The sequence below is a fragment of the Crocodylus porosus genome, unplaced genomic scaffold (genome assembly GCF_001723895.1).
Source record: "Crocodylus porosus isolate Cpor-Errol unplaced genomic scaffold, CroPor_comp1, whole genome shotgun sequence".
In the NCBI taxonomy this organism is placed as follows: domain Eukaryota; kingdom Metazoa; phylum Chordata; order Crocodylia; family Crocodylidae; genus Crocodylus; species Crocodylus porosus.
Genome location: NW_017728909.1, coordinates 72,129,207 through 72,142,653, shown reverse-complemented (window position 1 = coordinate 72,142,653; position 13,447 = coordinate 72,129,207). Strand labels below are relative to the sequence as shown.

Sequence of the window (13,447 nt, the reverse complement as noted above, 5' to 3'; positions counted from 1 at the left end):
GTGCTGGCTATCCCTTAGGATGTTGGCATCAGCCAGACTATTAAGGATGGCCTCTTTAATAAACTTTTCTAAGATCTTCCCCAGGATAGAAGTCAGGGTGATGGACCTATAGTTAGCCGGATCCACTTTCCTCCCTTTCTTGACGATAGGCCCCACACTGGCCTTCTTCCAGTCTTCGGGCACTACAGCAGAGCTCCAGGAGTTTTCAAAGATCCGTGCCAGAGACTGGGCTATGACGCACACCAGCTCCTTGAGTACCCTGGGGTGTAGATTGTCAGAGCCAGCTGACTTGAAGGTATCCAGCTTTCCAAGGTGTTCCTTCACGAAGTCAGCATTAATGGAGGGCAGGGCATCTCCCTCACCCAGACCTTCCTGTTCCGTAGCGGGCATGGGCATCCCATGGGACTGATGAAAGACTAGATGACCCCTGGAGGTCCCTTCCAGCCCTACTTCAGCAACATTTCTGGCATAGAATTGTAGAGATCACTGATTCGGCTTTACTTTCCACTTCTAATAAGCCTTAAAAATAACACCTTTAGCAGAACACTAAAGTTTACTGTTATGTAAATATGCATTTTTTTCAGCTAAATGGTAAGATTAAGACACTGAATACTTACAGTCATAGAAGAAGTACTTATTCAATTTCTTGTGGTATATGAAAATGGTGCAGATCTCAAAAACAGTATAGCAACACCTAGATCATCCACGATCAGTGGCTTTCCAGGCACTTACTGAACACCTCCAATGACATGGAAAGTCCATAATCTGCCTAGAGTAAGGCTTGGAATTTAAGTGCCTAAGCACAACACAGTAGTCTATGCCACTTCCATTCAAAGACATGAATGAAACAGGATGCATCTAAATTGCAGGAAAAGGTGGGGGTACCTTTAACCCGTAATTGAGTATTTACAGCATTCACTCAGGATACCTGTGGCTTATAGGCCTACCTCTGCTTGAGGATGGAAGAAACAAACAGAATTCCCAGGGAAGTGTTCCAATTACCAAACTACAGGCATTTTACAGGAAACACTTCACCATTTCAAGGCTGTAAGGTTGACAGCAATTGAAAGCTGATACATAACAATTATTTAGTGACCACCATGAGTGGGTAAGGTGTCCTAATTCAGCTTTTCTCAGAAGAGGGCAAGGATGAAATGAGCCTTTAAGACATTACTGTCCTCTCTCTACCAGATCAGGCACAGTTGGAGCTTAGTTGCAAGTGATGTGAATTTGCTTTGCCACTACCTTTGCTGTACCTGATCTTGATCTATTTAGTAAACAATGTTCGTGAATTTTTTAAACTTTTCAAAAGAGTCAAGATCTTTTGGTACTGTAAACTGTATACACAAAGCAATCCCTTTAAATAATATTACGAGAAAAAAAAATCTGATATTCTGTGACACATAAAAAAAGCCAGGAAATTCAGAGCTGAGGCTGACATTCTGACCATTATTCACACAATGGTATGCAGTTGAAAAAAATACAAAGCATTAATACAGTTTATTATAAAAAAAAAAAAAAGTACATTATATAAACAAGAGTTTCTTTTTAACTGTAAAAAAAAGAAATTTCACTGCAACATAGCATACTTTCAAAAAAACACTAGACAAAGCATCTGGGTAACCCTGGGAGTCTACAATACCAGAGCACCGAATTAGGAATTCTAGTTTAGTTCATTGTTCTCAGCTCTTCAGGGGAGCTTGAATGCCATGCACTCCACCCTGAGCATTTACAACTCCCAACTTTTACTAATCCTAAAAAAAAAAAAAAAATGCATTAGTCAGAACCTATTGGCTACATTACTCTGGCATAAACCAACTAACATTTCACTTGAAGTAAAATGGGGACGACTGGAGAATAAAGCAGAAGGAACAGAGAGCTGAGAATAGCCCAGTGAAATCAACCTCAAAGTGATAACATACTACAAGCAACATTTATTCTGACACACTTCTAAATAGTTCATCATCTCTGATTCAACAAAAACAACTGTTCCTTCATATTATCTACAAATATAACTCAAAGTACGTTATCTATGCTTTTTTAAAAGAAAAATTACTCTATTTTCAATTGATAATATTCTCTTACCTTGGACACATTGCTAATATAATCCAGCTGAAAAGTACTCTCTTTATCCACCTGGTTACAAAGATTCTGTAAAGTGGATGCATATTCTTTGTCACTTTTTACTCGCATGGCCATGAATTTCTTCACTGCTTCCAGTAGTCGTAGCTCCCAGTCTTGCAATTTCAACAAAGCATCATGAGAATATTTCAGGTCACTCCCAAACCCCATCGTTAAGGCACTATGTACTATACAGGCCACAAGACTGATTCTTTTAGTCACCACATCTGCAGACAGAATAAAAATTATGAAAATATATTGAAAAAGGAACCTGCATTGCTTTAATATCACAGAAAATGATGACAGATATAAATATTTAGAGCAAGCACAGCTAATCTTTGAATTAAAATTAAGCAAGCCACAATTTTCAACAGCAAAACTAGGCACACCATCTCGTATAGTAACCATCCAGAACTAAACAAGTGAAGTGAAACTGGTTAGTTAAAAGTACTGATCTACGACTTATAAGATCGAAGGGTAGAAAAAGAAGTCCCCTTTGTGCCACCATAAAAAAGTTAGGGCAGCACAAAGGCCAAGCAAACCACACCCCTTGTAGTGCCACTAATGCCGAAAAATTGTGGTCATGATAAAGGTGGCAACAGCTTTGCCACTTTTTGGGAGAACAGTATGGGCAGCCCAGAACTGCTTGCACTCTCCAAATGCCTGGGTCTGATCCTGTGCACCCCAGGAATTCCCAGGACTGGGGCCCTTGTGACTCTGGAGGTAGCTTTCCTCTCCTAGAGAGAGGTGCCTCAGACAATCTCCAGGGCGTGCGTCTGCAAGCAGGAAGCCCTGGCTTTTCCCGCTTAAAGAAACTTGCCCTGGGAAATCTAAGAGGTACATCTCTAAAAGCAGGGAATACATCACCTATTGTCCTACAGGATCACACCCCCTACCCAAAGTGGAAAAGCAGGAACTGTATGTTTCGTTCAGTGAAACAGATCAGCCGTGCTTAATTTGGCAACACCTGTTTATATTCTAAGTTCAGCTCCTTATTCCATCGCAAACTGCTGATACAAACAAAGGTAAAAAGCTCAGACTCTGCCCGTGCTTCTATAAAACGCAGTATATCTTTACCTACTTCACAGTGGCAACTGAGGGGACTATAAAAAGTACATAAGATATCTAGAACTTCTAAACTAAACAAGACAATGTTATTGCCAAACAAGAATTCTTGGTTGTTTTGTCCAACTCCTAGGGCATTTATACACGTGCAGGGGAGGACGGGGGAGCAGCACTTTATTTAAAGCAGCTCCAAGAGTTGCTCTAATTAAAGCGCCCAGAGTATCTTGTGTATCAGTGTCCCCATGCTTAAAAATGGCAGTGGGGGCCCCATACTTAAAAATGGCAGTGGGGGTGCTTTAACTAAAGCTCCTTGAACAAACTTTACATAGTTAAAAGCACTCCCACTGCCATTTTTAAATCCGGGGACCCCGATACATGAGACAGTGGAGTCTTCTGGAGCATGGTCATTACCACTCTCCAGTAGACTCGATTAATTGAGCCTGCTCTGACGTGCTGCAGCCTCACTGCTCATGCATAGGTGCCCTAATGACTTGACGACTTCCCTTTTCCACACTGTGATGCTTCCTCAAACAACAAACTCTTAGTCATTATTCAAACATCGAGCATAATCTCTGAGAAAATCAGTTCTCAGATGTTACCTCTTAGGGAATCAGTTTCCAGGAGGATAACGTAATTTAAACATAGTATTTTAAGATATAAACAATGTTAAATGTAGAAAAGTCAAACACTTAAAAATTAGAAAATACGATCTTACTTTGGACACTTCTGTGCATATGTAATGCCCAGTCTAATTACATGGTGGGAGAAACAGCACATTCTCAATCTGTACACAAAAAAGCATTCACTAAATTCAATGCGTATATGCACATGCAAGTATCATAGCTATTCTGTGGCTATATCAACCCTGCAACCCAAAAGTGTGACTGCAATCTGGGTAGGCATATGTGAGTTCACTTTAAACTGGCTAGCCTGGGAATTAGTAAGAGTGAGCCCATGGCAGCTAAGAACTCAGCCCAAGTATTTATCCAAGAATACATGCAAGTTTTGCAGCCTGCGCTCCCAGGACAGCTAGACTGAAACCAATTAGGGTATTAAAGACGTTAGCTGCAATTACTCCTCTGGATTGCAGCACAGATGTACTCTATTGTGTGGCCTTCTCATTATTACTGCAAACCGCAAGACCTCTGCACCGAATACAGAGTTAATCAGTTTGCTGGCTTTTCTATGGTGCACATATCTTAAGAATGACCATGTGAGGAGAAGTACTGTAATATTAGATTGGGAGAACTCAGACACAGACATTAAATGTCAAAACTGCCAAAATATCAACTAACATTGGGTGCCCAATATGAGACGCTTAGGAGTTGCTTTTTAGAGTGCTTAGCATTTATAGCTAGGAATTTTCCGAAATCACAGCGCAAGTTTGCAGTGCAATGGTGCCTTTAATCTTGCTTTCTGTCGCACTCTCCCCATGACTACTGAGTGGGTCTACAGGCAAAAACTGCAGCATTAATTGCCTCTTGGCCACTAGTGCGGGGGTACAGCAAAATGAACAGGATTGAAGGCACCGCTGCACAATGAACTTCTGCCGTGATTTAGGTAGTTCCCTATTTATAGCACATTACATGCTCACAGCAGACTCTCATTGGCCTCACTTACCACTCAGTGTTTCTGCAAGTTAACCCTAAGGCATCCCCAGCTGGGCAATCAGAAAATGAAATGGGAGCTACCACAATGGGATTTTTTTCATTTACAACTTCCCCTGCATCACACAGGGACACGATGACAAAAGGAGGGATACACATTTCTCCAGGGTGGCATTCAACTGCCTTTATCCATGAGACCATGGGTAAAATTAAAATGTCCTGCCTCATTCCCTTCTTCCTACTTCTCCAACAAATGAGATGATAATCCTAAAAAAAAAATGGCCTCATTCATCATCTAACCAATAGAACCACAAACCACAGTCCCTTACACTGAAAGAAGCAAGGATTCTATGGAGAAAAAAGATAATATGTGATCATGAAGTTATGCACATGCATAAGGGAGATGAATTAAGGCTACATAAATAATCTTAATTCTGGATTTTCCCAATTTGTGAGTAATTAACTTCTACATCCTTAATATTCTTTTATCACAGAAGCAACAGTTCCAAACCATTTTTCCAAAGACCAATTTAAATTTCATCCTTGGGTAGCATGTTGATGTCTCATTTGGATCATCTGCACACCTAGGATCTTTAGATACAGAACAGACACTGGATAGTAAATGGACTAATAGAAGAAGGCTTCTGTGTAACATGGCTAATTTTGCCAGCAGATTTCATAGCTTTTTAAATAGACACAAAAGGAAACACTGCAATTCAGAGACTAGGACAACTCCAGATTCTGGAGAGGAGTGTTATGTAACAGTTAAAGATCCTTCTATCCTTGAACCACTGGTCTTAATATCACAATTGCCACTAGCATTTCCTCCCAAACCCCTAACACCGTGCCTCCCCCTTTTCTTTATCCTACCATCTGCTCCTAACCCTGTACCCCACTAAGTTCTAACTTCCCTCCTTGGCTACTATCCCTGTTCCCTACTCCATGCTTGCTCTTGTCCTCCATACCCTTCCTGCTCCCCATTCACCAACTGTTTCTACCCCTGTCAAATCCTGGCCTTATTCTCCACCCCCGGCTCCTATCCTTCCCCAACCCCTTCCCTAGCTTCTGTATCTCCCATCTCCGTTCTTCTTCCACAACTCCAGCTTACATTCCCTTCCCTCGTTCCTACTTTCCCTCCACCCCAAGCCATGGCTCCTGACTCGTATATTCCTTTTGCTCTCTGTTCATGTGCTATCTTACCCTCCTTTTTCTATTTTCCCTCCTCTCCAGTTCCTATTCCTTCTCCTCCCTGAACTGATGTTTCTTTCACCCTAAGCTGGAATCTGTTATCCATTTCTCCCTCTGCTGAGCCACAATTTCTTCACTCATCTGCAGTCTAGCGCAAGCTGCCATGCTGCTTTCTCCTTCACTCCTCCACACCTCTCCAGGTAGGAATCATCACTACAGTGGTCCACTGTAGCCAAGAGAAAAAAGACTGCACAGAAGTTCTTCTCAGCAATGACACCACACCTGTATTGGAGCGAGCAGTTACAATATGGGTATACCACACACCATCTGATCAGTATACAGGAGCCACAGGAGATGAAGCACTTGCTGCTGAGAGAGTCATCAGAAAGTTTAATTGTCAAAATTCAAACAATGTGCTTCTGAGCATGGGAAAACTAAGAATTTTCAAAAGCCCATCTGGCAGATTATCATAAAGACAGCAAAAGAATATTCCAGATACCTGTGCACACTCCTTGCCAAGTTTCACTGTGGAAGCACAAGAAACTTCTCATAAAACATTTAGGTCTAAGAATTGTATTTTCTAATCAGATTCTTGGAAACAGCTGCACTTTTCCAACTCATTTTAGCCTCAAACACATGCCACCATGAAAAGCTTCTGCTTAGATAATTTAAGTCTGACAAAGATACAAGCAATTGAAAACCTCTTCTTATAATGGAAATCAGCTGACAGCTTTAAGCATTTAAAGCAATTTCCACCACCTGTGATTATTAAGCATAATTTTTTTTTTTATCTAGCATTGCATATAATCTTGTTTCATGAAATTTAAGACAGATATTCCCAAGAGGGCAATGTCCTGACACTTAACCGCCATGCCTGCCCCCCTGCCACTTGTCTTCCCACTGCTTCCCTCCCCATCCCCACAGCAGTGAAGGGAGATGAATTGAAGACAACCACTAGATTCTTTACCTGGAAAATTGTAAGTAATTTACAATTATAGATTACTTCTAATTTTCCATGCATAGATTCAAATTTTGGGGGAATCATCTTAAAAGAAGTATTCACATAAATACAGCATTTAATAGCACAGGGAAATGTCTATGATCACATTGTTATTAGGGATATAGCGGCTGGCTATTGGATTGGCACAGATAAAAGGAGAAATGACATTATTGGCTAGCAGCTTTCTTTGGTTTTTGTAGCTGATAAGGACAGCCGCATACCCGGAGCACCCTGGTAAGCACAGCTCAATCCCCCTACCCCACTGCTGAGCCAAACCTGCAGCAGACTACACGTCCTGGTGAGCAGCGGGAAGGGGCACTGGGAAGCAGTTATGGGGTGCCACACTCAGCAAAGGTACTGGTTACCAGCTCCTGCTACAATGCTGTGCATGCAGCAGAAGCCTGAACACTGGGCCTGCCACAGAGACATTGGGCTGCACGCACGCAGAGTAAGGCACCAGTGCAAAGGACATTCTGATCCGCCAGGCACTGGGCGCCTTTGCAAAAGTGGCTTTGCCCCAGCAACCAAAAGAGCGCAGCTATACAGGGCCCGCTGGTGCCGAGGCAGCGGCATGCTCTGGAACTCCAAATGTACCCAGCGACATGGTCTGCAAGAGGATCCACCCCACCCACCCAGGATAGCAGCACAAGCTATGCAGGAGTGGGGCTGCAAGTGCAAAGCATTTTAAAATCACTTGCATTATTACCAAAGATCTGTTAGCAGATCGGTATTGGCCAATATGGTTGGTTAATCATCAGCTACTAGTATCGACCAAGAAAATCTTTATTAGTGCACCCCTAGCTGCTGTTTTTCCAGGATGATTTCCCAAAAAAAGTTTCTAGACTAGTACTGAACTACCTTTGTCTTACAGGTTAATAACCTTGAAAAAGCAAGCCTTAATTTCAGGGGAGAAAAAAACAAACCTAGAAACAACAAAAATGCAATAAAAATGCCATTAGACACATGGAGATTAAATTCAAACTAAATTCCAGATACCTTGGTCTCATCACAGTTCAGAGAAATTAAACTGTGCTTTTGTAGCCAATGAGAAAAAGAACTATTAGGGGGGCTCTTTAGGACATAAAGAAACCGCTAGATTGCCTTCAACTATAATGCCTTCAATAAAGCTACTAAAAACTATCCAACCCACCCTGCAATACCATATTTTCTCACACACCGCACACCCTGGATTTAATACGCATCTTGTTTTTGAAGGACAGCCTGAATGAAATAGAAGTTCTTATCGAGAAACCTGCTCCTGTGCCTGATACCAAACCACATGCCAGATGAGGCCCACAGGCAGACCCAGCAAGCCAGGTCTGGAACTGCTGCCATCTGAACTCTCCCCTGCTAACGGTTCTTGCTGTTTCACACTGTGGCAAGACACTGAGCACCTCTCTCATCCCAGAGTGGTGCCTTGGCAGCAGTTTGCCCAGGAGCCAGGAAGCAGGTAATAGGCCAGACCTGAGTGTCTGCCCCCGCTCTGAAAACCATGGTCTTCTCAACCTACAGCAGAGATTCTGGAGGAGGTGACCCAGGCTGAGGGGCACCTCCACTAGGAAACCTGCCCAGGGGCATAGAAGTAGCTGGCAGAACTCCCAAACCCAGCTCTCAGTACTACAGGGCACAACTGGTGTCTGCTCCATGGTAGAAAGCAAAGCAGTTCCCACCCATTCAGCAGGGCCAAGGTACTCACCAGCCCCACCAAGCAGCAAGCTCAGAGACAGCTCAACCCACAGGGATTCAGGCTGCAAGAGTTAACACTCTCTCTCCTCACCTCTGCCCATTCCCTGCAGCCTGGTTCTGGAGGTCTGCCCCAGCATGAGGGTCCACACCTACTGCATGAGGACTGGCCTGGATCTGGTGCACAACCCTAGGCTCCACACAGAGACATGTTATCCATTCCATAGGGTTCCCCCACAGGTCTGGAAATTTGGCAGCAGGGAAACCACAGCAATGTTAATTGCTCCTGCTGCTGGGAGCAGTGACAATTAATGCTGCCACCACTCCCCTGCAAATTTTCTGATATTTAATGCACACCCCAATTCCCACCAAAAACATATGGTGACTGTGTGACACATGAGCCCCCACTTGAACAGATTACAAAGAAATGTTCCTTATACAAAGGAAAATGGCTGCAGAGCTGAATTAGGCCAATTCCCCTTGCTAGAAATCACAGCAGAAGCTCAGTATTTTTTTCTATATCACTCTGTTGCTAAGCCCTAGGATAAAAAATAAAATAAAAATGAAACCATGATTCATTCATATACATCATGGTTCCTGGGACTCAACAGCTCTAACTTTTTGATCAGTGGAGCAAAGTGCTCAAAAGAAAAGGATAAAGTAAAAAACAGAAAGAAGCTAGACTCACAGATTTCAGCACAGGCTTATGGTAGCAGCAGAGTATCCCAATATACTGAAACATGCAAAATGAAGCAAATTTTCCACCAAATGTGTAGTCAGTAACCATAAATGAGCAGTTGGCAACAATTTCTGCTGGCAAGTCTTAATGACTCAGCTCAGGTCCAGGACTTGCTGACTTTAGGACCTAACGCCCACCACTTTTCTCTGCTGCCCATCAGAGGCACAATACAGGCAAAGCTGCCCACCTCAATGACAAATGCCACAAAAGGCCCCCAGTTCTGCAAACAAAGCCATCGGTCACCCACCTCTGCCATAAACTAGAGATGGAAATTCAGAATCAGAGCTAAGTAAAACCAAAGGAAGGAAGGAACAAGTCTATACCCTATGAGCTAGGGAAAAGAATGGAAAAGGTTAGGATAAAAAGTATTTTTCTGCCTCAATGCACAAACTACAAAGAAATTTCAGAATTTTTTTTTTCCAGTTAGAAATCACAGAGAGACAGCAAAAAGCCTACCTGACCTAGAATCCTAAAAAGCTCGACTGTAAGGGACCTCCAGAACTCATCTAGTACAATCCCTTATTAAGGACTGGGTCATTGGTGGTCTGACCTAATGGTTAGGCCACCAAGAGAAGGCAGAGGCGAGGGGCTGGGTCAGAGTTTGGGAACCAAATTAGCAGGTCTGGAGGGGAAATCCAGGGACAGAGTCCAAAACACAGTCTAGAATCCAGGCTTGGGACAGAGGAGAAATCTGATGCTCAGTTACCAAGTCCAAGATAATCCATAGGCCAAAGCCTGAGAAGTGAGTCAAGAAAGCCAGAAAGCTCAGGAGCCAATTGGCTTGCCAAAGCAGACCAGTGCCAGAACTGGTGACTGGTCCAAGAGTCTGCTGCCACAGCTGGTATTAAATCGATAGGCAATGATCCCAGCAGCGAATCCAGAAGCCAGTCAGTTAACTGGAAAAGAGCTTGTCAGCCAGAGACTCAAGGCAGGTGTGGCTGCCTAAGCAATTAACCCAGACTGAGCTGCCTGATTAGGGTCCCTGACACTCCCTGCCTGAGGCAGGATCAACCCCATCCAAACCATCCCACACAAATTCTTGTATAACCTATTACTAAAACTACAGAGTCAACCCTCTCACAGAGTACAAGGCACAGCACCCAGCTTGCCACAGGTAAAGCAGGGCACTTACTACTGTTGTTCCCCTGCTGCTGCAAGGATTGTTAAAATATGCTTGAGATGGAAGAAGAGGCCCATGACTCTTTCAAATCAGGCTCTCTAACAAAAAGTAAAAAAGTTCACATACCTTTTAAATGTTTTTGATCCACTAAGATCTTTACTGTACTCCCTTTTGCTCCAGCACTCAGATATGTTACTCTTTTCCACTTTGTTTTCCTTTAAACATCCTTTAGTCCTCTAGGAACTCTCTGTAAAAACAAAGTATACTTATTTTCTTATCTAAGTAAGAGTAACATTTGTGCTTTATAGTAGCTAATTTCTAGCAGACACACTGTAGTTTCAGACTATCTATCGAAGACATAAAACGAAGGGATTGAAGGAAACAAAAAGGAACACACATTTCTCTAGCAAGTAAGATCAATATTCTACCACTAATATACAGACTTTGCAGTGAAGAAAATAATTTTGGACCATATATTTATTTAAATAAAACAGCCGGTGGATTTTTTTTAAATTTCTTGGAATGAGAATGGCTTTATTTTCATTTTGGATGGCAGTAGGTACTGTCAACAGGAAAATAAATTCATTTACTACAGCCTACTTTACAAAAACATAGCTCTCAAAAAAAAAAAAAAAAGATGAATGAACCAAGTTTAGCATAAGAGAAATTATGTTGTTGTCCTTATGTTCTTGTTCTAAAGCACAAGATGAACCAGTCCTTACTCCAACCTCAACAATGCAGAAAGGCTCCCTTCCTTTGCATTTTCCTGCTGGTTTTGTCTTACGGTAAACACCAAACATACTTTAGCCTAAATCTTATCCTCAAGACTGGGATTTATTTCCATAATGTCTTAGTTCCTTCAGATGAAAGAGAGAAAAGAAAAATCTATATCCTTTATTTTTGCTTTATTTCTAATGAGACTTATTTGGGATAACTCACCAGTAACTTCTGAATATTTATGCAGAACTTTAGTTGTTCAGAAAAAAACAACGTTCCTACACTGGGTCTAAGAATCTATGTAACCTGCTACCTTGTTACAGGCAGACCACCTACGTAGCAACCTTTTGTAACACTATAACATGTGTGTATATAGATTTGTATAATGCTTATGAACAGGGTAAAACAAGGAATTATTCTATTATGACTTGTCATAAATACGCAGTAAATGTTTTGAGTATTGTAGCAACATCATAATTACACCCAGAACTAAGATAAACATCTGGACTAGGATTTTCAAAGAAGCCAAAGCTTGTTAAGCATCCAACTGCAAAGCCCTCTTGGCAACTCCAATTGCTAGTTCAAGTTCAGGCAAAAGATCAGGGTCTCATTCATTAAGCACTGTACATACCATTGGTAGGACTCTAGAGTCTGGGTTACAACAAGGTGTTAAAACCAAATGATACAAAAAAATGGCAGGAAGAGAAGGAGAGATAACAACATAAATGTTCTCGAGCCCTAACTGCTATCAGAGGTAGTGTTTTGTTGACACTGGGGCAGAGAAGAAACTTAAGAGGGAATAAGGAGGACATGATAGCAGTTTTGCGGATCATCTCAGGTGTTCTGTCTACCAATAAATAAAGGCACAGAAGTACCTTAAATAAAGAGAAAAGGCAAGCTATTCTCAAAGCTTACCTTTCAAAACATTCCTCATTTTATTATCCTGAAGTTATAGCTATTCTATAGAAGTTGTGTCCTTTTACTTTTCTTTGCAAATTGTTTACAGCCAGAATAAAGCAGCATGAAACTGAGCAAAAATATTTTCAATAAAAGAATAAAACCCACATCATTTCCAGTTCTAATCTAAACAATCTTTTTTTGCTGCTGGATTCTGGGGCTCTCATGCTTTGCAGTTGACATTAAGGCCTTGACCAGTAAGACTGACAAGATGAAAATGCAATAAAGACAAATACCAGATAGACAAGTCTGTGCTAAGACACAAAAGTTAACTCACAAGTAAAAACAACAACTCTGTGCCTGATGCAGTGAAAAAGGAAAAACCAGGTGAGAGGCAAAAAGGAGAATGATATGATCAAAGGGTGCATCCACACATGCAAGCATGTGCCTTGCAGCAGCTCAAACAGAAGGGGTGGAAATTTGAGCCACAGCTTTTTGCCTTGGCGCACATGCTCAGACATGCATTTTGTTGTGGAGCAAATTGTGCCACTTGGGGCAAAATAACCCTGCCTGGCTCCTCCCGGATCTGCAGCCAGGCTGCTAGAGCCTGGAGTCAGCACCTGTGCGGTCCCCAGCAGTATAAAAATCTGCCCTGTTTTTCTGGCCCCATCCATACAAAAAACTGCCCTGGTAAGCAGCTCAGGGCTACTCACTCTCAGGAGCTTCTGAGGCCTGGCCACTTGGTACCTATGGACACTATCCCTTGTGCCAGCTAGACTGCTGCAGCAGCATTCCAAATCCATTTTCAAAAATACCCCAAAATCCATGTTATTCCACAATAAAAACTGTCACGTGGTATGTAGGTTTACACTAGGGAGAAAGTCTGAGTTTCTTATTATTTTAGCATAATCTCTTCTAAAATCATAGAAGGGCTCAGTTGTGTTGTAGGGTTCAGTTTATTGTAGGAATTTTTAGAGAGCAAAGCTTTGCCTGGTCCTGCCAGCTCTGGGGACTGTCTGTCGCCCAGCCAGGCCTGACCTTTGGTGGCAGACCCGGCGTGGCACATGGGGACCACATGCCAGCCCCAGCCGGGTCCTGGGGTCTCTCTGCTGCCCAGCTGGGCAGCAGGAGCAGCCCCAGGGCCAGCAGGACCCAGTGGGCACGGCACGCGGTCCCCACACAGCGTGCTGGATCTGCCACCAAGGGCCTGGCTGGGTGACAGACAGTCCCCAAAGCCAGCAGGACCTGGCTGGGCCTGGCACATGGTCTGGCTATGGGACCTGAACCTGTTTAGCCTCCACAAGAGAAGG

The 13,447-nt window shown here is 42.7% G+C and overlaps 1 protein-coding gene across 3 annotated transcripts in view; it reads right to left on the bottom strand.

Moving 5' to 3' along the window:
- Positions 1-13,447, bottom strand: part of FER (FER tyrosine kinase) — a 357,078-nt gene that overhangs the window by 329,027 nt on the left and 14,604 nt on the right. For all 3 annotated transcript variants that reach the window (XM_019532458.1, XM_019532460.1, XM_019532459.1), the window contains exons 2-3: positions 10,650-10,770; positions 2,086-2,348 (exon numbers count right to left, since the gene is read on the bottom strand). In XM_019532458.1, the coding sequence (XP_019388003.1) occupies positions 2,086-2,292 (207 nt within the window). In that variant the 5' untranslated portion in view covers positions 2,293-2,348; positions 10,650-10,770. The remainder of the gene's footprint in view (positions 1-2,085; positions 2,349-10,649; positions 10,771-13,447) is intronic.